Below are 23,938 nucleotides of genomic sequence, written 5' to 3' on the forward strand. Positions count from 1 at the left end.
TCAGGCCATGGTACCAGAGTTGCGGACATTCCTTTTTTCTTTGTATTCGTACATTCCCCTGTGGTACTGCTATGTTCCCTTAGGTTACCATTGCCTTCTATTTTGAACCAAGCATGTAAATAAGCCATGCTAACCAGAATACTTCTCCTTACAGGGGATGAAGCCAGACAGTTTCTACAAAGTCAAGGTCCCAGAGCTCAAAGAGATAATCGAAGGATGTATCCGGATGGATAAAGATGAAAGGTATTGGGCTTCTCATAATATTCTTATGTGTAAAATCCATAAAACATATGAGATATTACACATTACACGTTAGGATCACCACTTTATTTTAAGAATGTGAAATGTCAGAATAGTAGTAGAGAGAATGATTTATTTCAGCTTTAATTTCTTTCATCACATTCCCAGTGGGTCAGAAGTTTACATACACTATTAGGACAACAATAGTTTTGTTATTTTGTGTTATTTTGTGAAGTGCACCAGTCCTTCCTGCAGCAAAGCACCCGCACAACATGATGCTGTCACCCCCACGCTTCACGATTGGGATGGTGTTCTTCGGCTTGCAAGCCTCTCGTTTTCCTCTAAACATAACGATGGTCATTATGCCCAAACAGTTCTATTTTTTGTTTCATCAGACCAGAGGACATTTCTCCAAAAAGTATGATCTTTGTCCCCATGTGTAGTTTCAAACCATAGTCTGGCTTTTTTATGGTGGTTTTGGAGCAGTGGCTTCTTCCTTGCTGAGCAGACTTTCAGGTTATGTCAATATATTACTCATTTTACTGTGGATATAGATACTTTTGTATCTTCACAAGGTCCTTTGCTGTTGTTCTGGGATTGATTTGCACATTTAGCACCAAAGTACGTTCATCTCTAGGAGACAGAACTTGTCTCCTTCCTGAGCGGTATGATGGCTGTGTGGTCCCATGGTGTTTATACTTGTGTACTATTGTTTGTAAAGATAAACATGGTACCTTCAGGCGTTTGGAAATAGTTTGAAAAATGACTTGTGTCATGCACAAAGTAGATGTCCTAACCAACTTGACAAAACTATAGTTTGTGAACAAGACATTTGTGGAGTGGTTGAAAAATGAGTTTAAATTACTCCAACCTAAGTGTATGTAAACTTCCGACTACAACTGTATATTATTCCTTTACCTCAGGTACACCATCCAGGACCTGCTGGAGCACACATTCTTCCAGGAGAACAACGGCGTCCATGTTGAGTTGGCTGAGGAGGACAACACGGTGAAGTCAGGCCTGAAGCTGTGGCTCCGCATGGACGACACCAAGAAACTCCATGGGAAGTACAAGGACAACAACGCCATTGAGTTCCTGTTTGAACTCTACAAGGATGTGCCAGAGGAGGTGGCGCAGGAGATGGTGAGCAGCTCACATTTCAAGTTATAGGTTTATTTGCCATACTGTATGTAAAATCTTACTCAGAGCAGAGCTCTCAGCAGAGCTGGAAACAGTAAGAAAGCCATGAAATGGTCAAGTTGACATTTGTATAAGTTTAGATTGGTTTACTGTATCCACTCCCTTTGGTACTACTCATGTGGTAACAACTGTTACTGGAATAGGCTGTGTGAGAGAGCCATATGGCCTACCCCTGAGGCTGGGTATCTTTCCACAACACTTGTCTTGACCTTTGCACTTACCTAGCATCATGTCCTCTTTAATCTTTATGTCCTCTAGTTGTAGCATTAATAATAAGAAGGGTTTCCTGTTGTGGCTGTCAAGCTGAAGACCAGTGGAGACAGCTAGGTGTAATACTATAGCTATAATGCAGGTAGACTCAGCTTACACATTGTTGGAGTGTCACTGTTGCCCTAGGTGAAAACACAGCCATTCTTATTTTTAGAGACAAACAAAATAAGTTATACATACAGTGTCTCTGGATACGTAAGTGTATATATATATATACTACCACTCAAAAGTTTGTGGTCACTTAGAAATGTCCTTGTTTTTGAAAGAAAAGCACATTTTTTGTCCATTAAAATAAAATAAAATTTATCAGAAATACAGTGTAGACATTGTTAATGCTGTAAATTACTATTGTAGCTGGAAACAGCAGATTTTTTATAGAATATCTACATAGGCGTACAGAGGTCCATTATCAGCAACCATCACTCCTGTGTTCTAATGGCACGTTGTGTTAGCTAATCCAAGTTGATACTTTTAAAAGGCTAATTGATCATTAGAAAACCCTTTTGCAATTATGTTAGCACAGCTGAAAACTGTTGTCCTGATTAAAGAAGCAATAAAGCTGGCCTTCTTTAGACTAGTTGAGTATCTGGAGCATCAGCATTTGTGGGTTCGATTATAGGCTCAAAATGGCCAGAAACAAAGCACTTTCTTCTGAAACTCGTCAGTCTATTCTTATTCTGAGAAATTAAGCCTATTCCATGCGAGAAATTGCCAAGAAACTGAAGATCTCGTACAAGCTATGTACTACTCCCTTCACAGAACAGCACAAACTGGCTCGAAAACAAGGACATTTCTAAGTGACCCCAAACTTTTGAACGGTAGTATATAGATATATAAACTCAGCAAAAAAAGAAACGTCCTCTCACTGTCAACTGCGTTTATTTTCAGCAAACATAACATGTGTAAATATTTGTATGAACATAACAAGATTCAACAACTGAGACATAAACTGAACAAGTTCCACAGACACGTGACTAACATATATGGAATAATGTGTCCCTGAACAAAGGGAGGGAGGGGGGTCAAAATCAAAAGTAACAGTCAGTATCTGCAGTGCATCTCCTCCTCATGGACAGCATCAGATTTGTCAGTTCTTTCTGTGAGATGTTACCCCACTCTTCCACCAAGGCACCTGCAAGTTCCTGGACATTTCTGGGGGGAATAGCCTAAGCCCTCACCTTCCGATCCAACAGGTCCCAGACGTGCTCAATGGGATTGAGATCCGTGCTCTTGGCTGGCAATGGCAGAACACTGACATTCCTGTCTTGCAGGAAATCACGCACAGAACGAGCAGTATGGCTGGTGGCATTGTCATGCTGGAGGGTCATGTCAGGATGAGCCTGCAGGAAGGGTAGCACATGAGGGGGGAGGATGTCTTCGCTGTAATGCACAGCATTGAGATTGCCTGTAATGACAACAAGCTCAGTCTGATGACGCTGTGACACACCGCCCCAGACCATGACGGACCCTTCACCTCCAAATCGATCCCGCTCCAGAGTACAGGCCTCGGTGTAACGCTCATTCCTTCAACGATAAACGCAAATCCGGCCATCACCCCTGGTGAGACAAAACCATGACTCGTCAGTGAAGAGCACTTTTTGCCAGTCCTGTCTATGGGAAGCCCTTTGATTAGCTGTTCAGGAGTCTTATGGCTTGAGGGTAGAAGCTGTTAAGAAGCCTTTTGGATCTCGACTTGGCGCTCCGGTACTGCTTACCGTGCGTTAGCAGAGAGAACAGTCTATGACTAGGGTGGCTGGAGGCTTTGCCAGTTTTAGGACCGTCCTCTGACACTGCCTGATATAGGGGTCCTGGATGGAAGGAAGCTTGGCCCCAGTGATGTACTTTTGCATTAGCGTAGCCTCTTGTGTAGCCTGTCAACTATGTGTCTGTCTATCCCTGTTCTCTCCTCTCTGCACAGACCATACAAACGCTCCACACCGCGTGGCCGCGGCCACCCTAATCTGGTGGTCCCAGCGCGCACGACCCACGTGGAGTTCCAGGTCTCCGGTAGCCTCTGGAACTGCCGATCTGCGGCCAACAAGGCAGAGTTCATCTCAGCCTATGCCACCCTCCAGTCCCTCGACTTCTTGGCACTGACGGAAACATGGATCACCACAGACAACACTGCTACTCCTACTGCTCTCTCTTCGTCTGCCCACGTGTTCTCGCACACCCCGAGAGCTTCTGGTCAGCGCGGTGGTGGCACCGGGATCCTCATCTCTCCCAAGTGGTCATTCTCTCTTTCTCCCCTTACCCATCTGTCTATCGCCTCCTTTGAATTCCATGCTGTCACAGTTACCAGCCCTTTCAAGCTTAACATCCTTATCATTTATCGCCCTCCAGGTTCCCTCGGAGAGTTCATCAATGAGCTTGATGCCTTGATAAGCTCCTTTCCTGAGGACGGCTCACCTCTCACAGTTCTGGGCGACTTTAACCTCCCCACGTCTACCTTTGACTCATTCCTCTCTGCCTCCTTCTTTCCACTCCTCTCCTCTTTTGACCTCACCCTCTCACCTTCCCCCTACTCACAAGGCAGGAAATACGCTCGACCTCATCTTTACTAGATGCTGTTCTTCCACTAACCTCATTGCAACTCCTCCAAGTCTCCGACCACTACCTTGTATCCTTTTCCCTCTCGCTCTCATCCAACACTTCCCACACTGCCCCTACTCGGATGGTATCGCGCCGTCCCAACCTTCGCGCTCTCTCCCCCGCTACTCTCTCCTCTTCCATCCTATCATCTCTTCCCTCTGCTCAAACCTTCTCCAACCTATCTCCTGATTCTGCCTCCTCAACCCTCCTCTCCTCCCTTTCTGCATCCTTTGACTCTCTATGTCCCCTATCCTCCAGGTCGGCTCGTTCCTCCCCTCTCGCTCCGTGGCTCGACGACTCATTGCGAGCTCACAGAACAGGGCTCCGGGCAGCCGAGCGGAAATGGAGGAAAACTCGCCTCCCTGCGGACCTGGCATCCTTTCACTCCCTCCTCTCTACATTTTCCTCTTCTCTCTCTGCTGCTAAAGCCACTTTCTTCCACTCTAAATTCCAAGCATCTGCCTCTAACCCTAGGAAGCTCTTTGCCACCTTCTCCTCCCTCCTGAATCCTCCTCCCCCCCCCCCCTCCTCCCTCTCTGCAGATGACTTCGTCAACCATTTTGAAAAGAAGGTCGACGACATCCGATCCTCGTTTGCTAAGTCAAACGACACCGCTGGTTCTGCTCACACTGCCCTACCCTGTGCTCTGACCTCTTTCTCCCCTCTCTCTCCAGATGAAATCTCGCGTCTTGTGACGGCCGGCCGCCCAACAACCTGCCCGCTTGACCCTATCCCCTCCTCTCTTCTCCAGACCATTTCCGGAGACCTTCTCCCTTACCTCACCTCGCTCATCAACTCATCCCTGACCGCTGGCTACGTCCCTTCCGTCTTCAAGAGAGCGAGAGTTGCACCCCTTCTGAAAAAACCTACACTCGATCCCTCCGATGTCAACAACTACAGACCAGTATCCCTTCTTTCTTTTCTCTCCAAAACTCTTGAACGTGCCGTCCTTGGCCAGCTCTCCCGCTATCTCTCTCAGAATGACCTTCTTGATCCAAATCAGTCAGGTTTCAAGACTAGTCATTCAACTGAGACTGCTCTTCTCTGTATCACGGAGGCGCTCCGCACTGCTAAAGCTAACTCTCTCTCCTCTGCTCTCATCCTTCTAGACCTATCGGCTGCCTTCGATACTGTGAACCATCAGATCCTCCTCTCCACCCTCTCCGAGTTGGGCATCTCCGGCGCGGCCCACGCTTGGATTGCGTCCTACCTGACAGGTCGCTCCTACCAGGTGGCGTGGCGAGAATCCGTCTCCACACCACGTGCTCTCACCACTGGTGTCCCCCAGGGGTCTGTTCTAGGCCCTCTCCTATTCTCGCTATACACCAAGTCACTTGGCTCTGTCATAACCTCACATGGTCTCTCCTATCATTGCTATGCAGACGACACACAATTAATCTTCTCCTTTCCCCCTTCTGATGACCAGGTGGCGAATCGCATCTCTGCATGTCTGGCAGACATATCAGTGTGGATGACGGATCACCACCTCAAGCTGAACCTCGGCAAGACGGAGCTGCTCTTCCTCCCGGGAAGGACTGCCCGTTCCATGATCTCGCCATCACGGTTGACAACTCCATTGTGTCCTCCTCCCAGAGCGCTAAGAACCTTGGCGTGATCCTGGACAACACCCTGTTGTTCTCAACTAACATCAAGGCGGTGGCCCGTTCCTGTAGGTTCATGCTCTACAACATCCGCAGAGTACGACCCTGCCTCACACAGGAAGCGGCGCAGGTCCTAATCCAGGCACTTGTCATCTCCCGTCTGGATTACTGCAACTCGCTGTTGGCTGGGCTCCCTGCCTGTGCCATTAAACCCTACAACTCATCCAGAACGCCGCAGCCCGTCTGGTGTTCAACCTTCCCAAGTTCTCTCACGTCACCCCGCTCCTCCGCTCTCTCCACTGGCTTCCAGTTGAAGCTCGCATCCGCTACAAGACCATGGTGCTTGCCTACGGAGCTGTGAGGGGAACGGCACCTCAGTACCTCCAGGCTCTGATCAGGCCCTACACCCAAACAAGGGCACTGCGTTCATCCACCTCTGGCCTGCTCGCCTCCCTACCACTGAGGAAGTACAGTTCCCGCTCAGCCCAGTCAAAACTGTTCGCTGCTCTGGCCCCCCAATGGTGGAACAAACTCCCTCACGACGCCAGGACAGCGGAGTCAATCACCACCTTCCGGAGACACCTGAAACCCCACCTCTTTAAGGAATACCTAGGATAGGATAAAGTAATCCCTCTCACCCCCCCTTAAAAGATTTAGATGCACTACTGTTCCACTGGATGTCATAAGGTGAATGCACCAATTTGTAAGTCGCTCTGGATAAGAGCGTCTGCTAAATGACTTAAATGTAAATGTAAATGTAATGTACTCGGCCGTACGCACTACTGTAGTGCCTTGAGGTCGAAGGCCGAGCAGTTGCCATACCAGGCAATGATGCAACCAGTCAGGATGCTCTCGATGGTGCAGCTGTAGAACCTTTTGAGGATCTGAGGATATCTAGATATCCCTTTTGCAACAGACCAGGAAACACATAGAAACTAATACCCCAAGATCACATAGTCTACGATTGGATTACAATCGTGGACACACACTGCCATATGCTTAGCCCATAAAGTGAAGTGGACCTGCCTGCAGACAGTGTGTCAAGGGGACAGCTCAGTGTTTAATCATCAGTGGTAGAAATGTGAGAGGAGAGCGAAAAGAGGAAAGCAGAGGTCAGGGCTTTAATAATATAATGTCTCTCGCTCTCACGAACAGGAGGCCATTTGAAACAGCCTTTCCTAGGTTAAGTCCCAAATGTTGTCCCAAATGGTACCCTTTTCCCTTTATAATGCACTACTTTTGACCAGGGCCCACACACTAGTCTGCCATTTGGGAGGTAGGACTTTGTGTCCTCCAGCCCTCTTAGCAGAGGTCACTTTTAATGAGAAGGACCCGGCCTGGCCACCAGCCACAATTCCATACCTCTTCCTCCTGCCTGCTGCCTTTTCATCAAGTTCCCATGTATTATCATCCAGGACATTTAGTCTGGGTTATGGGAATCTAACAGCGTAATCTGACGAGATGTTGAGAGAAGGGTTAGAGAGAGGAGGGAGGCAAACCACCAACTTTGTGTACATCCCAAGTTATACCCTATTCCTTATATAGTGCCTGTTACGAATCCCTTTTGGCCCGACAGTCTAGGGGGGATGGTAATGAGACCCGTAACATAACTCATGCAAATTATTATGGTGACAAAGTAAAAGTGTGCACGAAATAACCACGACAACAGAAATCTACCGTCAAACTCTAGGTTTATTTATAAACACACGGTAATGGGGGGAGCAGGAAAAGGGGCTGAGCTGGACCCAAGGAAAGAAACAATAAGTATTCAAAAACACCCCTAAGCTAGACTAGGCCCTACAGTACCTTTGACCAGAGCCCTATGGGCTTTCCCTATGGGCCCTGGTCAAAGTAGTGCGCTATAGAAGAAATAGGGTTTAATTTGAGACGTAGACCTTTTCCTCCCGCCCAGTCTGAGACTGGAACACTGTGTTCAGAATGGGACAGGTTTTGATGTAACACCATCCTTTAAAGGCCCACTTTATGATTTACAGCTGTATCTTTCACATTCATTCTTGAAGAATATCATAGGGCCTTAGATCAGCCCCTCCACACATAAACAGCATCCACTCAATACATATTGATTATCTACACAGCAAATGACAAGACTAGCGTCCTGTCCACGGGGGTGTAAAGGTGCACTATCTTAATTTGATCAATGTTGTCATAGAGAGTTTTCCTGTGCAGCAGACAATGCAAACTTGTAGTGTATTTGAGGCTTAAAAAGCTTTCTGAAGTTTGTAATTTCCACTTTGAAATGTCAGACTTGATTTTCCCTTACCAAAAATGTATCAACCAATACAAATATGTAAATGAATTATAACCACATAATCATTCACATTTCCTGTTGCTGTAGGATTATTTTCCTGATGTAGCAAACTGGCTCAAATTAAGATCCTACATCTGTACAGTACAGAACAGCACGGTCAGGAAGTACATCATACCTCTATGCATTATTATTTACACAGACAGTGGTAGTTCATGGACCGTGATGTGTTCCCTGTTTGTATCAGTATTAAGTCCTGACTCTGCTACATCCCTTCTCCCAGGTAGTGCTGGGCTTCGTGTGCGATGCCGACTTCAAGCTTGTGGCCAAGGCCATTCGGGACCGCATCAACGTCATCAAGCGCCAGCGTGACAAACTGCGCCGCCTCGCAGAGAAGAAGAAGCAGGAAGAGGAGGAGCCCAAGCCTGCACTGCAGCCGCCCTCCCTGAAAATCAACAGGTCTCCATCAAAGCCCCATCAGAGCCCCATAGGCGTCCATGCCCCCACCCCGGCCCAGAGCCAGGATCACCCCTCCCCGAACCCGCTGACCCCCACCTTGTCCCCCGTCAACAGCTCTCTGGACTCGGGCATCAACGCCAGCTTCATCCATGAACCTGAGGAACCAGAGGCAGACCAGCACCAGCACTTCCAGGTCCACCACACCAGCTGCTCCTCGGCCAACTGTGAGAACACTTAACTTAACCTTTAGCCAATTTAGGCTGTGGGTCTGTCCCGAAAGGCACCCTAGTCCCTATATAGTGCACTACTTTTGACCAGGGCTCATTGCTTTCATAACTGTTGGTTTCATAACTGTTGTAGTGCTGAATGGCCCTGACTAGATCTACATGTGGGAGACCCCGAAAGAATGGAGGATAACTTAATTATTCAGTCCCTGATGGTCTTACAGTGTACCTCACCAGTTGTGTGTGTGTGTGTGGGTGTGTGTGTGTGTGTGTGTGTGCGTGTGCGTGTGCGCGTGTGTGTGCACGTGTGCGTGTGTGTGTGATTGTCCTCAAATGTTTTCTAGTGACCAGCAGAGAGACAATCAGAACCTCTGTGTGGTCGATTCCTATAATAATAGTTCCAGTTAATCTAGTTGAAGTATCTTCCACATTCATCATTATGTCCTGACCATGATGTTAATCTATAAGGAATCCTCTGAGCCCTCTCTGTGTGTGTGTGTGTGACTGTGTGAGTGACTGTGTGGGTGTGTGAGTGCATGTGTGCGTGCATGCAATCCTTTGTGTGAGTGCGTCTGTGTCAGTTAGTCAGTGAGTGCGGCCCTGCCTGGTCAGTCACATGCTCATGGCTGATGTCTCATGCCTGGTCAGTCACATGCTCATGGCTGATGTCTCATGCCTGGTCAGTCACATGCTCATGGCTGATGTCTCATGCCTGGTCAGTCACATGCTCATGGCTGATGTCAGATGTGTTTGTTGTAACAGCTGACTGCGAGACAGACGGCTATCTCAGCTCCTCTGGCCTCCAGGATCCCCTGGAGATAGCTGTCAGCCTCAACTGGTCAACCCTGACCCCTCCCACCCTGACCCAAAACACTGGGACTGGGACTACCGCCCCCAACAGACACCCTCAGCACCACTCCATCCCAGGCCTCCGCTTCCCCTCGGTGTGTACATGGGACAAATAGCTAGCTAGCTATGATGATGACGAGTAACTCTACCTGAACTGTACATTAATACAATTGTATTTTTGAATGACCATAATACACTATGTGTCTGTTCCCTCTTCCTGACTGTTCCCTCTCCCTTGTCCTGTTTGTAGAGTATTGCAGTTTTGGGTAATATGGAGCATGGCCATTCTGGAGGACACTCTACCAGCGACTTCAACTCACCTGTGGACAGGTACATTCCTCAGCCTCTTCCCTAGAATATATACTTTATTGTCCATTTTTGCTAGAAAGAGAAATTCATGTCTTGCATTTCCCATCACCACCAGAAACACAAATACCAACACACACACACACACACAAACACACATAAGCGCACGCACATGCACGCATACACACACATTGAGAGGCACAGGGTCAGTCAATGCTGATCTGCTTCCAACAGCAGTGGAATCCGAGATAAACAGACCACCAGTTGTCAAGTTCCTACTGGACCATTTAACCTCTACGCTTCATACGCCTTCGTACACATCTGTGTCCAAACAGCAGACTGACCTGAGGTTCTTAACAGCCCTTCTCTCTAGCTGAGGGAAACGACAGCCCCTCTCTCTCCCAGCTGAGGGAAACGACAGCCCCTCTCTCTAGCTGAGGGAAACGACAGCCCCTCTCTCTAGCTGAGGGGAACGACAGCCCCTCTCTCTCCCAGCTGAGGGAAATGACAGCCCTTCTCTCTAGCTGAGGGAAACGACAGCCCCTCTCTCTAGCTGAGGGAAACGACAGCCCCTCTCTCTCCCAGCTGAGGGAAATGACAGCCCTTCTCTCTAGCTGAGGGAAACGACAGCCCTTCTCTCTAGCTGAGGGAAACGACAGCCCCTCTCTCTCCCAGCTGAGGGAAATGACAGCCCTTCTCTCTAGCTGAGGGAAACGACAGCCCCTCTCTCTAGCTGAGGGAAACGACAGCCCCTCTCTCTCCCAGCTGAGGGAAATGACAGCCCTTCTCTCTAGCTGAGGGAAACGACAGCCCCTCTCTCTCCCAGCTGAGGGAAACGACAGCCCTTCTCTCTAGCTGAGGGAAACGACAGCCCGTCTCTCTCCCAGCTGAGGAAAATGACAGCCCTTCTCTCTAGCTGAGGGAAACGACAGCCCTTCTCTCTAGCTGAGGGAAACGACAGCCCTTCTCTCTAGCTGAGGGAAACGACAGCCCCTCTCTCTCCCAGCTGAGGGAAACGGCAGTCCTTCTCTCTAGCTGAGGGAAACGACAGCCCCTCTCTCTCCCAGCTGAGGGAAACGACAGCCCTTCTCTCTAGCTGAGGGAAACGACAGCCCCTCTCTCTAGCTGAGGGAAACGACAGCCCCTCTCTCTAGCTGAGGGAAACGACAGCCCCTCTCTCTCCCAGCTGAGGGAAATGACAGCCCTTCTCTCTAGCTGAGGGAAACGACAGCCCCTCTCTCTAGCTGAGGGAAACGACAGCCCCTCTCTCTCCCAGCTGAGGGAAATGACAGCCCTTCTCTCTAGCTGAGGGAAAAGACAGCCCCTCTCTCTAGCTGAGGGAAACGACAGCCCCTCTCTCTCCCAGCTGAGGGAAATGACAGCCCCTCTCTCTAGCTGAGGGAAACGACAGCCCCTCTCTCTCCCAGCTGAGGGAAATGACAGCCCTTCTCTCTAGCTGAGGGAAACGACAGCCCCTCTCTCTAGCTGAGGGAAACGACAGCCCCTCTCTCTCCCAGCTGAGGGAAACGACAGCCCTTCTCTCTAGCTGAGGGAAACGACAGCCCGTCTCTCTCCCAGCTGAGGAAAATGACAGCCCTTCTCTCTAGCTGAGGGAAACGACAGCCCTTCTCTCTAGCTGAGGGAAACGACAGCCCTTCTCTCTAGCTGAGGGAAACGACAGCCCCTCTCTCTCCCAGCTGAGGGAAACGACAGCCCTTCTCTCTAGCTGAGGGAAACAACAGCCCTTCTCTCTAGCTGAGGGAAATGACAGTCCTTCTCTCTAGCTGAGGGAAACGACAGCCCCTCTCTCTCCCAGCTGAGGGAAATGACAGCCCTTCTCTCTAGCTGAGGGAAACGACAGCCCCTCTCTCTCCCAGCTGAGGGAAAAGACAGCCCTTCTCTCTAGCTGAGGGAAACGACAGCCCGTCTCTCTCCCAGCTGAGGGAAATGACAGCCCTTCTCTCTAGCTGAGGGAAACGACAGCCCTTCTCTCTAGCTGGGGGAAACGACAGCCCCTCTCTCTCCCAGCTGAGGGAAACGACAGCCCTTCTCTCTAGCTGAGGGAAACGACAGCCCTTCTCTCTAGCTGAGGGAAATGACAGCCCTTCTCTCTAGCTGAGGGAAACGACAGCCCCTCTCTCTCCCAGCTGAGGGAAACGACAGCCCCTCTCTCTAGCTGAGGGAAACGACAGCCCCTCTCTCTAGCTGAGGGAAACGACAGCCCCTCTCTCTAGCTGAGGGAAACGACAGCCCTTCTCTCTAGCTGAGGGAAACGACAGCCCGTCTCTCTCCCAGCTGAGGGAAATGACAGCCCTTCTCTCTAGCTGAGGGAAACGACAGTCCTTCTCTCTAGCTGAGGGAAACGACAGCCCCTCTCTCTCCCAGCTGAGGGAAACGACAGCCCTTCTCTCTAGCTGAGGGAAACAACAGCCCTTCTCTCTAGCTGAGGGAAATGACAGTCCTTCTCTCTAGCTGAGGGAAACGACAGCCCCTCTCTCTCCCAGCTGAGGGAAATGACAGCCCTTCTCTCTAGCTGAGGGAAACGACAGCCCCTCTCTCTCCCAGCTGAGGGAAAAGACAGCCCTTCTCTCTAGCTGAGGGAAACGACAGCCCGTCTCTCTCCCAGCTGAGGGAAATGACAGCCCTTCTCTCTAGCTGAGGGAAACGACAGCCCTTCTCTCTAGCTGGGGGAAACGACAGCCCCTCTCTCTCCCAGCTGAGGGAAACGACAGCCCTTCTCTCTAGCTGAGGGAAACGACAGCCCTTCTCTCTAGCTGAGGGAAATGACAGCCCTTCTCTCTAGCTGAGGGAAACGACAGCCCCTCTCTCTCCCAGCTGAGGGAAATGACAGCCCTTCTCTCTAGCTGAGGGAAACGACAGCCCCTCTCTCTAGCTGAGGGAAACGACAGCCCCTCTCTCTAGCTGAGGGAAACGACAGCCCTTCTCTCTAGCTGAGGGAAACGACAGCCCGTCTCTCTCCCAGCTGAGGGAAATGACAGCCCTTCTCTCTAGCTGAGGGAAACGACAGCCCTTCTCTCTAGCTGGGGGAAACGACAGCCCCTCTCTCTCCCAGCTGAGGGAAACGACAGCCCTTCTCTCTAGCTGAGGGAAACGACAGCCCTTCTCTCTAGCTGAGGGAAATGACAGCCCTTCTCTCTAGGTGAGGGAAACGACAGCCCCTCTCTCTCCCAGCTGAGGGAAACGACAGCCCTTCTCTCTAGCTGAGGGAAACGACAGCCCTTCTCTCTAGCTGAGGGAAACGACAGCCCCTCTCTCTCCCAACTGAGGGAAACGACAGCCCTTCTCTCTAGCTGAGGGAAACAACAGCCCTTCTCTCTAGCTGAGGGAAATGACAGTCCTTCTCTCTAGCTGAGGGAAACGACAGCCCCTCTCTCTCCCAGCTGAGGGAAATGACAGCCCTTCTCTCTAGCTGAGGGAAACGACAGCCCTTCTCTCTAGCTGGGGGAAACGACAGCCCCTCTCTCTCCCAGCTGAGGGAAATGACAGCCCTTCTCTCTAGCTGAGGGAAACGACAGCCCTTCTCTCTAGCTGGGGGAAACGACAGCCCTTCTCTCTAGCTGAGGGAAATGACAGCCCTTCTCTCTAGCTGAGGGAAACGACAGCCCCTCTCTCTCCCAGCTGAGGGAAACGACAGCCCTTCTCTCTAGCTGAGGGAAATGACCGCCCCTCTCTCTCCAGCTGAGGGAAAAGGCAGCCCGTCTCTTTCCAGCTGAGGGAAACAAACGCCCCCTCTCTCCAGCTGAGGGAAATGACCACCCCTCTCTCTCCAGCTGAGGGACACAATAGCCCATCTCTCTCTCCCATTGAGGGAAACGACAGCCCGTCTCTCTCTCCAGCAGAGGGAAACGACAGCCCGTATCTCTCTCCAGCAGAGGGACATGACAACCCCTCTATCTCCAGCTCATGGAAACGACAGCCCCTCTTTCCAGCTGAGAGAAACGACAGCCTGTCTCTATCCAAATGATGGACACAAGATTCCCTCTTTCCAGCTGATGGAAACATCTCTTCTCTTTAGCTGATAGAAACAACAGCCTCTCTCTCCAGCTGAGGGAATCAACAGCCTCTCTCTCTCCAGCTGAGGGAATCAACAGCCTCTCTCTCTCTCCAGCTGAGGGAATCAACAACCTCTCTGTAGTCTATTTATTGAAGCACAATGGACTCTGATGTTTCTATTTTACTTTCATATCAGATGTTTCTGGTAACTGTGTTTTCGTGAAGCGGTATGTGAGGAGAACAGCTTTCTTCTCTGTAGGGGAGCCTTGAATGGGGTGGGGCTGGTCTGTGTGTGTGTGCGTGTGTGCGGGTGTTTGTATGGTCCTGCATGTGTAGCACATGGGGATGTGTGAAACTTACTCCTCAGCTTGAAGTGTCCCCACTTGCACCACTGATTAGCAAGCTTTTTGCATTGTGCGACTGGTAAGACACTTCTGGAAGGAGGTCACGTGTGCTAGCAAGGCAGAGGTCCTGGGTTCGATCCTTGGTGTGATCCAGATCAGGAGGAACTGGTACTCGCTAAGCAAGTATTGTGAGGTCCTTTACATGTGTGTTGTCATCTGGTGCACATTCTGTCTAGGCAATACCTTGTTCAAGTTTTATCCGCTGTGAACTGAAGTTACCCAAAAGTTATTCAAATTTTAGAGAATGGTTAGAAGCACAGTGGAATCTTCTAACCAGTAGAGCGTCTGTCTGTAAATGTTTGCTGGCCTCAGAGGAGTAGTGGATGGCTGGAGGGATAAATCAGGGACCACGGTTCTAAGAGACCCAGGGGACTCAATTAGCTAACCATGAAGCTTTTTACTGCATGTTCTCCCAGGCTGTGTAACACGTTTTCATTACATAAATGCTCCACTGCTGAATAGAACACATGGATTTGTTGTTCCTTTCTTATGACTGTATTGTTTTCTTTCGGAGATGTGTCCAATATTACAGCACACTAACGTTTACTATATCCTCACATTAGGCTTTATTTGGCATATACACTCACCGGCCAGTTTATTAGGTACACTCATCTAGCACTGGGTCGGTCCCCCATTTGCCACCAGAACATTCTACAATGTGTCAGAAATGTTCCACAGGGATGTTGGTCCATGCTGACGCGATGGCATCAAGCAGTTGCTGCAGATTAGGCGGCAGTACATTCATGCTGCGAACAGCCCGTAACATTTAATCCCAAAGATGCTCTATTGGGTTGAGGTCTGGGGACTGAGCAGGCCACTCAAGGAAACTCGCTGTCATGTTCCAATATTTTTTTTTCCACTCCTCAACTGTCTAGTGTTGGTGATTGCGTGCCTGCTGGAACCACTTCTTCTTCTTTTTAGCTTATTGGAGTGGAACCCGGTGTGGTCGTCCGCTGCAATATGCATTCTGTGACAAGAATCAACATGTTGTGCATTCCAAGATGCCATTCTGCACGATACTATCGTACTGTGCCGTTATTTGTCTGTTTGTGACCCGCCTGCTTCTACAATTCTTGCCATTCTCCTTCCACCTCTCTCATCAATGAGCTGTTTTCACCCACAGGACTGCCACTGACTGGATGTTTTTTTTTGTCGTACCTGTAACAGAGATGCTGTGAGTCGAGAAGTAGGTGCAGGTAAAACGTTTAAGAAAACAACAAACATGAAACGAGACAACATAACAGTGGCGACAATGCATGAACACAGGAACAATATCGACTGCGGAAGGAACCCAAGGGAGTGACAGATAAAGGGGAGATAATCAGGAAGGTAATGGAGTCCAAGTGAGTATCATAATGATCTGCAGGTGCGCGTAATGATGGATGCCAGGTGTGCGTAACGATGGATCCCAGGACCGGTGGTTAGTATACCGGCGACGTCGAACGCCGGAGGGGAGGAGGGGGAGTAGATGTGACAGCACCATTCTCGGTAAACCCTACACACAGTAGTGCTTGAAAAGCCCAGGAGGGAGGCTGTTTCTGAGATACTGGATCTGGCGTGCCTGGCACTGACAATCATAGCAAACTCAAAGTCGCTTTAGTCACTCGTTTTGCCCATTCTAACGTTCAATCCAACAGTAACTAAATGCCTCGATGCCTGTCTGCCTGCTTTATATAGCAAGCCACGACCACATGACTCACTGTTTGTAGGAGCGATTTGTGACATCATGTAAAAAGGGCTTTATAAATACATTTGATTGATTGATTGATTCATTAATTTTCGTGAACGGGGGGTGTACCTAAAAAATTGTCCGGTGAGTGTATATTTGGCATGTTTAACGGTCTAGCTCTGTTTCCTATTTTGACGTGTGGTTATTTCTATTTCATCCTCATTGCATGGTTATTAACTCATAAATGACTGCAACATAAAATGCACCTGTGGTTTTACAGCGGTAATGAAAAATGTACTAACACGCCAATCATCTTCACAGCTACGCCTCCGACGTGACCTCAGGTTTGAGTGATGGCTACGAGGGCCTATCAGAGAGGAGTGGCAAGACTGCTGCCAGGCGCACGGCTGGGAAGCTGTTCCGGAGGAGAGCCCGTTCAAGACTGCGCATCACTGGGGTAAAACAAATTAATTAATCAATCAAGACTATTCTATACAACTGATTGTCAAGCCCACAATTAGGGCCTTCCCAGGAGCACCCATTCCCTATAGAGTGGGTGAATATAATGCTAATGGGGTACCATTTGGGATGCCTACTTTGCAGTTTCCCCTATATTAATTTAGCAGCAGCACTTTTTATATATATACAGTACCAGTCCAAATTTCGGACACACCGACTCATTCAAGGGTTTTTCTTTATTTTTACTATTTTCTCTACATTGTAGAATAATAATTAAGACATCAAAACTATAACTATGACTACATCCTGCATACACACGTCCTGCATACACACGTCCTGCATACACACGTCCTGCATACACACGTTCTACATACAGACGTTCTGCTGCTTCCCCAGTGTTTCTTTAGTCTACAGAACATAAACAAAGTTACCCTGATGGATGGTGTCTCTATGCAGCTCTCTGACAAAGACGACCGGGTGGTGGAGTGTCAGCTGCAGACTCACAATGACAAGATGGTTACCTTCAAATTTGACCTGGATGGAGACAACCCAGAGGACATCGCAGCTGTCATGGTTAGTGGTCACCTCTAGGGTTCCCTATTCCCTATGTAGTTCACTACTTTTGACCAGGGCCCTAAATAGGAAATAGGGTACACCATTTGGGACGCAAACCTAGTCTAGTCATTCGACCATTGGCCCTTCACTGATCTCCAAATAATAGACCTACACACTATAGGGTAGTATAATCTCCAGAGAAATGAAGCACTACCAGCTTATCTTAATAGCAGATTCTACTATCTTCTCCTATCTCACACAGCAGCACAGGCTCTACGTCCCACTTCCAGTTTAAACACTTTTCTCTGTGTTTCTATGTCATATAGATGTATCTCAGTTAGGGGGATGTGAGGCATGCAGATAAGCAGTTTACACCCGTACCATTTTAGTTTACACACGTCTCATTTAGGTTTGATTACGAACTTGGGGGGTTCTGGCGTAGGTATACACAAAGCACGTAGCCAAGATGAGGTAGTGATATTTTCTACTTCTGTTGGTGGTAAATTCTAGAACTTTGTGTTGATTCTGGTTATTCTGACTCTGAATGAAACACAGTGCGCTTTTGTTTAGTCGAGTCTTGGCACAGAGTTAGTCAGGTCTTATAAAAGCCCCTGTGGTTCTTAGTGCAGTACACCAGCACTACAAGAGCTGAATTAAGACATGCTGACAGGAGAGCCAGCCCATTCACCACACCCAACCATCCAATCAAACCACAATTCACAGAATTATGCAAACCTCCTTAATCCTGCTCTAGACCAGTGGTTTTTAATCTGTGGTCCTCGGACCACTGGTGGTCCACGGGGGTACTGCAGGTGGTCCAATTTTTTATTGTGATTATTTATTTTAATTGTATTTTTTTGTTATATTTTTTTGTTGTTGAAAAAATTATGACAGTTGGGAGTATTAATGTTATTGTTTGCAATTTTACATAAATGTTCACAATGCAAAATGTTTTAATATAATAATAATAAAAGGCCTTTTATTTGTTACATTCACTGCTAAAATTGACCAAATATTTTATGTAAAAAAAGCTTTTGACGTGATTTGGTGGTCCCCGGAACGGAAAGGTTGGGAACCTCTGCTCTAAACTGCTCCAACAAATTAGTACTGTGTGTGGAGGTTATGACAATGAGGGCAGACAGACATATACTACCGTTCAAAAGTTTGGGGTCACTTAGAAATGTGAAATGCTACAGTAGTCATTTACAACATTAGCAGTGTCTACACTGTATTTCTGATCAATTTGATGTTATTTTAATGGACAAAAAAATAGCTTTTTATTTCAAAAACAAGCACATTTGTAAGTGACCCAAAACTTTTGAACGGTAGTGTACATACACAGAAAGGCATGCAGGCAGGCAGGCAGGCAAACAGGCAGACATGTGTTATTGATTTATTCATGGCGTGTGTATTTTCCAGGTACACAATGAGTTCATCCTGCCATCGGAGAAGGAGGGTTTCATCCACCGCATGGGTGACATCATCAAGAGGGCGGAGACTCTGATGAAGGAGCACATGGTCCACGTGGACGGCAGCCATGGAGCGCCATGCCCACAATTCCACAACAGGGTTAACTCATTGTATGCATCACAGGTCAGTACCAGCTCAGGATGGCAGCAGAAAACAGTCCATAACCTGGGTGACCGGAGTCTCTGACATTTTTATGGGCTTTCCTCTGACAACGCCTATTATATATGTCCTGAATGGCAGGAAGCTTGGCCCCAGTGATGTACTGGGCCGTTCGCACTACCCTCTGTAGCGCCTTACGGTCAGATGCCGAGAAGTTGCCATACCAGGCGGTGATGCAACTGGTGAGGATGCTCTCTTGAAACTCTCGACCCACTCCACTGTTCGGCCCGCCTTTTCCTGTAGTCCACGATCAGCTCCTTCGTTTTTCTCACTCACATTGAGGGAGAGGTTGTTGTCCTGGCACCACTGACAGTTCTCTGACCTCCTCCCTATGAGCCGTCTCACCGTCGTCGGTGATCAAGCCTACCACTGTTGTGTCGTCAGCAAACGTAATGATAGTGTTGGAGTCGTGTTTGGCCATGCAGTCGTGGGTGAACAGGGAATACAGGAGGGGACTAAGTACACACCCCTAAGGGGCCCCAGTGTTAAGGATCAGCGTGGCAGACGTGTTGTTGTCTACTCTTACCACCTGGGGGCATCCCGTCAGGAAGTCCAAGATCCAGTTGCAGAGGGAGGTGTTTATTCGGTATGCGAATTGGAGTGGGTCTAGGGTGTCCGGGAGGATGCTGTTGATGTGAGCCATGACCAGCCTTTCAAAGCACTTCATGGCTACCGATGTGAGTGCTATGGGGTGGTAATCATTTAGGGAGGTTACCTTCGCTTCCTTTGGACCATAGACTATGGTGGTCTGCTTGAAACATGTAGGTATTACAGACTCGGTTAGGGAGAGGTTGAAATGTCAGTGAAGACACTTGACAGTTGGTCCATGCATGCTTTGAGTACACATCCTGGTAGTCCGTCTGTCCCAGCGGCTTTGTGAATGTTGACCTGTTGAAAGGTTTTGTTCACATCGGCTACCGGGAGCGTTATCACACAGTAGTCCAGAACAGCTGGTGCTCTTGTGCATGCCTCAGTGTTGCTTGCCTCGAAGCGAGCATAAAAGCTTGGCTGGTAGGCTCGTGTCACTGGGCAGCTCGCATATGGGTTTCCTTTTGTAGTCTGTAATAGTTTTCAAGCCCTGCCACATCTGACGAGCATCAGAGCCGGTGTGTGTTTTGTACTTTAATTTTAATTTTATATTCCCCACTCCTGTCCCCGCAGGAGGCCTTTTGCCTTTTGGTAGGCCGTCATTGTAAATAAGAATTTGTTCTTAACTGAATTGCCTAGTTAAATAAAGGTTAAATAAATACAAAAATCACCTAAACCAAAGACAACAATGTGTTAAACAAATCTAAATATATTTTATATTTGAGATTCTTCAAATAGCCACCCTTTGCCTTGATGACAGCTTTGCACACTCTTGGCATTCTCTCAACCAGCTTGACCTGGACTGCTTTTCCAACAGTCTTGAAGGAGTTCCCACATATGCTGAGCACTTGTTGGCTGCTTTTCCTTCACTCTGCGGTCTGACTCATCCCAAACCATCTCAATTTGGTTGAGGTCTGGAGATTGTGGAGGCCAGGTCATCTGATGCAGAACTCCATCACTCTCCTTCTTGGTAAAAATAGCCTTTACACATCCTGGAGGTGTGTTGGGTCATTGTCCTGTTGGAAAATAAATGATAGTCCCACTAAGCCCAAACCAGATGGGATGGTGTATCGCTGCAGAATGCTGTGGTAGCCATGCTGGTTAAGTGTGCCTTGAATTCTAAATAAATCACAGACAGTGTCACCAGCAAAGCACCCACATACCATAACACCTCCTCCTCCTCCTCCATGCTTTACGGTGAGGAATGCATATGTGGAGATCATCCGTTCACCCACACCGCGTCTCACAAAGACACGGCAGTTGGAACCAAAAATCTCCAATTTGGACTCCAGACCAAAGGACAAATTTCCACTAGTCTAATGTCCATTGCTCGTGTTTCTTGGCCCAAGCAAGTTTCTTCTTATTATTGGTGTCCTTTAGTAGTGGTTTCTTTGCAGCAATTCGACCATGAAGGCCTGATTCACACAGTCTCTGAACAGTTGATGTTGAGATGTGTCTGTTACTTGAACTCTGTGAAGATTTTTTTTCGGCTGCAATTTCTGAGGCTGGTGACTCTAATGAACTTATCTTCAGCAGCAGAGGTAACTCTTGGTCTTCCATTCTCATGAGCACCATTTTCATCATAGCGCTTGATGGTTTTTGCGACTGCACTTGAAGAAACGTTCAATGTTCTTGAAATGTTCCAGATTGACTGACCTTCATGTCTTAAAGTAATGATGGACTGTCGTTTTTCTTTGCTTATTTGAGCTGTTCTTTCCATAATATGGACTTGGTCTTTTATCTTCTGTATACCCCCCTACCTTGTGACAACACAACTGATTGGCTCAAATGCTTTAGTTAATAGTTAAGAAGATTCATGGGTTTAGGAGTTATGGAGAAAGCAATATGAGTAACACTGTAATCAGAACATGGTGGTACTAAAAAGCTCTTGAACCTTCATATAAATCCTATGATGTAATTAGTGGAAGCACCAACAGGCTTCCCTCTTTCCTCTCCACTGTCTTGTGTACATTACATTCCAGCTCTAATAATATACAGTAACTAGACCATTATTTAGGTTCAGAGTGGTTCACTGAGAAAGGGTCTCCATCCCACATGGCACCCTATTCCCTTTATAGTGCACTACCTTTGGGTTTAGGGCTCTGGTCTAAAGTAGTGCACTATATAGGGAATAGGGAGACATTTCAGAAGGAGACAGGGGCAGCCAGGAGAGGATACTCTGTAATGCCAGGACATGTTCTTATCTCCAGAGAACAACATGTGTGCTGTGCTGTGCTGTGCCTTCCATTAAACAGATCTAGGATGTACATAGTGGAGAACAATGTGCTGTTTCATGTGGGTCGGGAGGACCGGTAACTCCTTTTCCTACACATACTACCCCCTGGGTACATAATTACCTCAGGCAGTCCTGGAAATCTCTCCTTCCTGGCTCCGGACCAGGACCTGATTGAAAACAGGCTGCTGACCCTACCACATCTTTAACTGAGACCCCATATGACCTTATACGTTTCTAGACTATTTGTACAATTTGTTTCCCCCCGGGGAGGCGTCAGATGTCACCGTCTGCTTTTGCTGTGGTGTTACTGAACCTGTCTGTTGCGAGAGATGACATTCGTAGGTAGATTCTCAATCGGATAAAAATCAAGGCTAACGTTACATATTGAGGAATTATTAACACCGTGGTGGAGCTACAGACACGCTGCTGTCGGGGGTCACCGACTCAGCTCACAAACTCGGTCACCTATGTCAACACCTGCAATCAACTAGCCAGCTAGCTAGCTAGGTTGCAATGGAACCCGCTTTGTCTGAAGTAGCTAATGAATGTTTCCAGCCCTGCAGAGCTGTGTTTATTGCGCTCTTGTTCACGACAATATTGACAATTCGGAGTTCCAATGCAGAAATTGTTTGCTAGCGGAGGATTACAGGAATGACTTGGCTATGCTTAGCAAACAAATCTAAATTCTACGCAAACTTATAGGGAGAACACAAACTGGAACTTTCTTGTTCTCAACTCCTATGGCTGGACACCGCTCAGGTCTGATGGAGGTTTCCCCGCCTTGTCATCTGTCCTTATCTGAATGGCAGGTGCTTCCTGGAACATGCCTGCAAAGGAAGTCGCCCCTTTCTGCTTCTCCTCCTCCATCCTGTAGTGAAGTAGACGGAGAACAGCAAGAATAATGTTCCAAAAAGAGCTGGTTCCCTGTCACAATTCGTGGAAACCGAAGGCTGCGGCATGATGCTTAGTGGATGGGAGTAACTGTGAGAGGTTCGTAGCAGATTGACTTATGGAATAGCTTCCCTGCATTGGTGCCTGATCTACCTGCACCCTCATCACTGGGATTGCCTGTGTCTGCGACAGTGGTGCCGACTCCATTATGTTGACTCCAGCAGCAGCTTCGTCATCGAGTTCGGCTCCTTTCCCCTCGATGGATCTGATGGGGCACTGCTTGCAGTGGGATGTCTGGACCTATCAATGTGAGCAGTGGGCGTACGCTATCCTGCATCTCATGGGCCCATGAAAGGTTCAACGAATTGTGTGAGGGGTAAGAATGGGTGGAATTCTCCATTCCCTTCTCCGGCTGTTGTATTGGGCAGTTCAATGGTGAGAAATGTCTCAGCATGGGTACAGGACATGAATAAGCTGCTCCCAAACACTTTAAAACCAGCGTCAGGAAATTGAATCTATCATAGTTCATGTGGGATTCAATGACATTATGAAGGGCAGCTCAGAACAGCTGACGATGGATTGTAAAGAACTGTTTGTGTCACTACTTGACCCCTAACAAATGCCCCACAATATATCTGTCCCCCTGCCCTCCCTAAATCGTGGCATTGAATGGTTCAGCAGATTTTTGGCCCTCCATAACTGGCTGCGAGACTATTGCAACTCTGTGGGTGTTAATCCCATTTTGTTGCTGAGTTGTCATATGCTTCAGAAAATTTACATTATCTCAGGGGCATTGGAAGACACAATATCAGTAACCTAATTTATGTCCCTCTTACTGCCCCGAATGCCTCTGCTGATCCCACAGCTATTTTATGCAGTAATCATGTGCCTATGAACCCAGTTGAAGCTCGCATCCGCTACAAGACCATGGTGCTTGCCTACGGAGCTGTGAGGGGAACGGCACCTCAGTACCTCCAGGCTCTGATCAGGCCCTACACCCAAACAAGGGCACTGCGTTCATCCACCTCTGGCCTGCTCGCCTCCCTACCACTGAGGAAGTACAGTTCCCGCTCAGCCCAGTCAAAACTGTTCGCTGCTCTGGCCCCCCAATGGTGGAACAAACTCCCTCACGACGCCAGGACAGGGGAGTCAATCACCACCTTCCGGAGACACCTGAAACCCCACCTCTTTAAGGAATACCTAGGATAGGATAAAGTAATCCCTCTCACCCCCCTTAAAAGATTTAGATGCACTACTGTTCCACTGGATGTCATAAGGTGAATGCACCAATTTGTAAGTCGCTCTGGATAAGAGCATCTGCTAAATGACTTAAATGTAAATGTAAACCAGAGTTGTACTATTAGCACTGAGGCGGTGTGCCCTAGTAGGAAGTCCACTGTGTGGAGCTCACCCTGCACTAACATCATTAACATGGCATGTCTACCTCTGCTAAGCTTCCCAGTAAAGCAATGAAAACAATCAAGTA

The 23,938-nt window shown here is 48.2% G+C and overlaps 1 protein-coding gene across 1 annotated transcript in view; it reads left to right on the forward strand.

The window, feature by feature from the left end:
* LOC115113809 (serine/threonine-protein kinase WNK4-like) overlaps positions 1 to 23,938 on the forward strand; it is a 120,119-nt gene that overhangs the window by 79,106 nt on the left and 17,075 nt on the right. The window contains exons 5-12 of the mRNA XM_065013218.1: positions 155 to 243; positions 1,164 to 1,383; positions 8,453 to 8,852; positions 9,615 to 9,796; positions 9,952 to 10,031; positions 16,416 to 16,551; positions 17,010 to 17,126; positions 18,528 to 18,701. Of these exons, the coding sequence (XP_064869290.1) occupies positions 155 to 243; positions 1,164 to 1,383; positions 8,453 to 8,852; positions 9,615 to 9,796; positions 9,952 to 10,031; positions 16,416 to 16,551; positions 17,010 to 17,126; positions 18,528 to 18,701 (1,398 nt within the window). The remainder of the gene's footprint in view (positions 1 to 154; positions 244 to 1,163; positions 1,384 to 8,452; positions 8,853 to 9,614; positions 9,797 to 9,951; positions 10,032 to 16,415; positions 16,552 to 17,009; positions 17,127 to 18,527; positions 18,702 to 23,938) is intronic.

Source organism: Oncorhynchus nerka, linkage group LG28, assembly GCF_034236695.1.
Source record: "Oncorhynchus nerka isolate Pitt River linkage group LG28, Oner_Uvic_2.0, whole genome shotgun sequence".
Lineage (NCBI taxonomy): Eukaryota > Metazoa > Chordata > Actinopteri > Salmoniformes > Salmonidae > Oncorhynchus > Oncorhynchus nerka.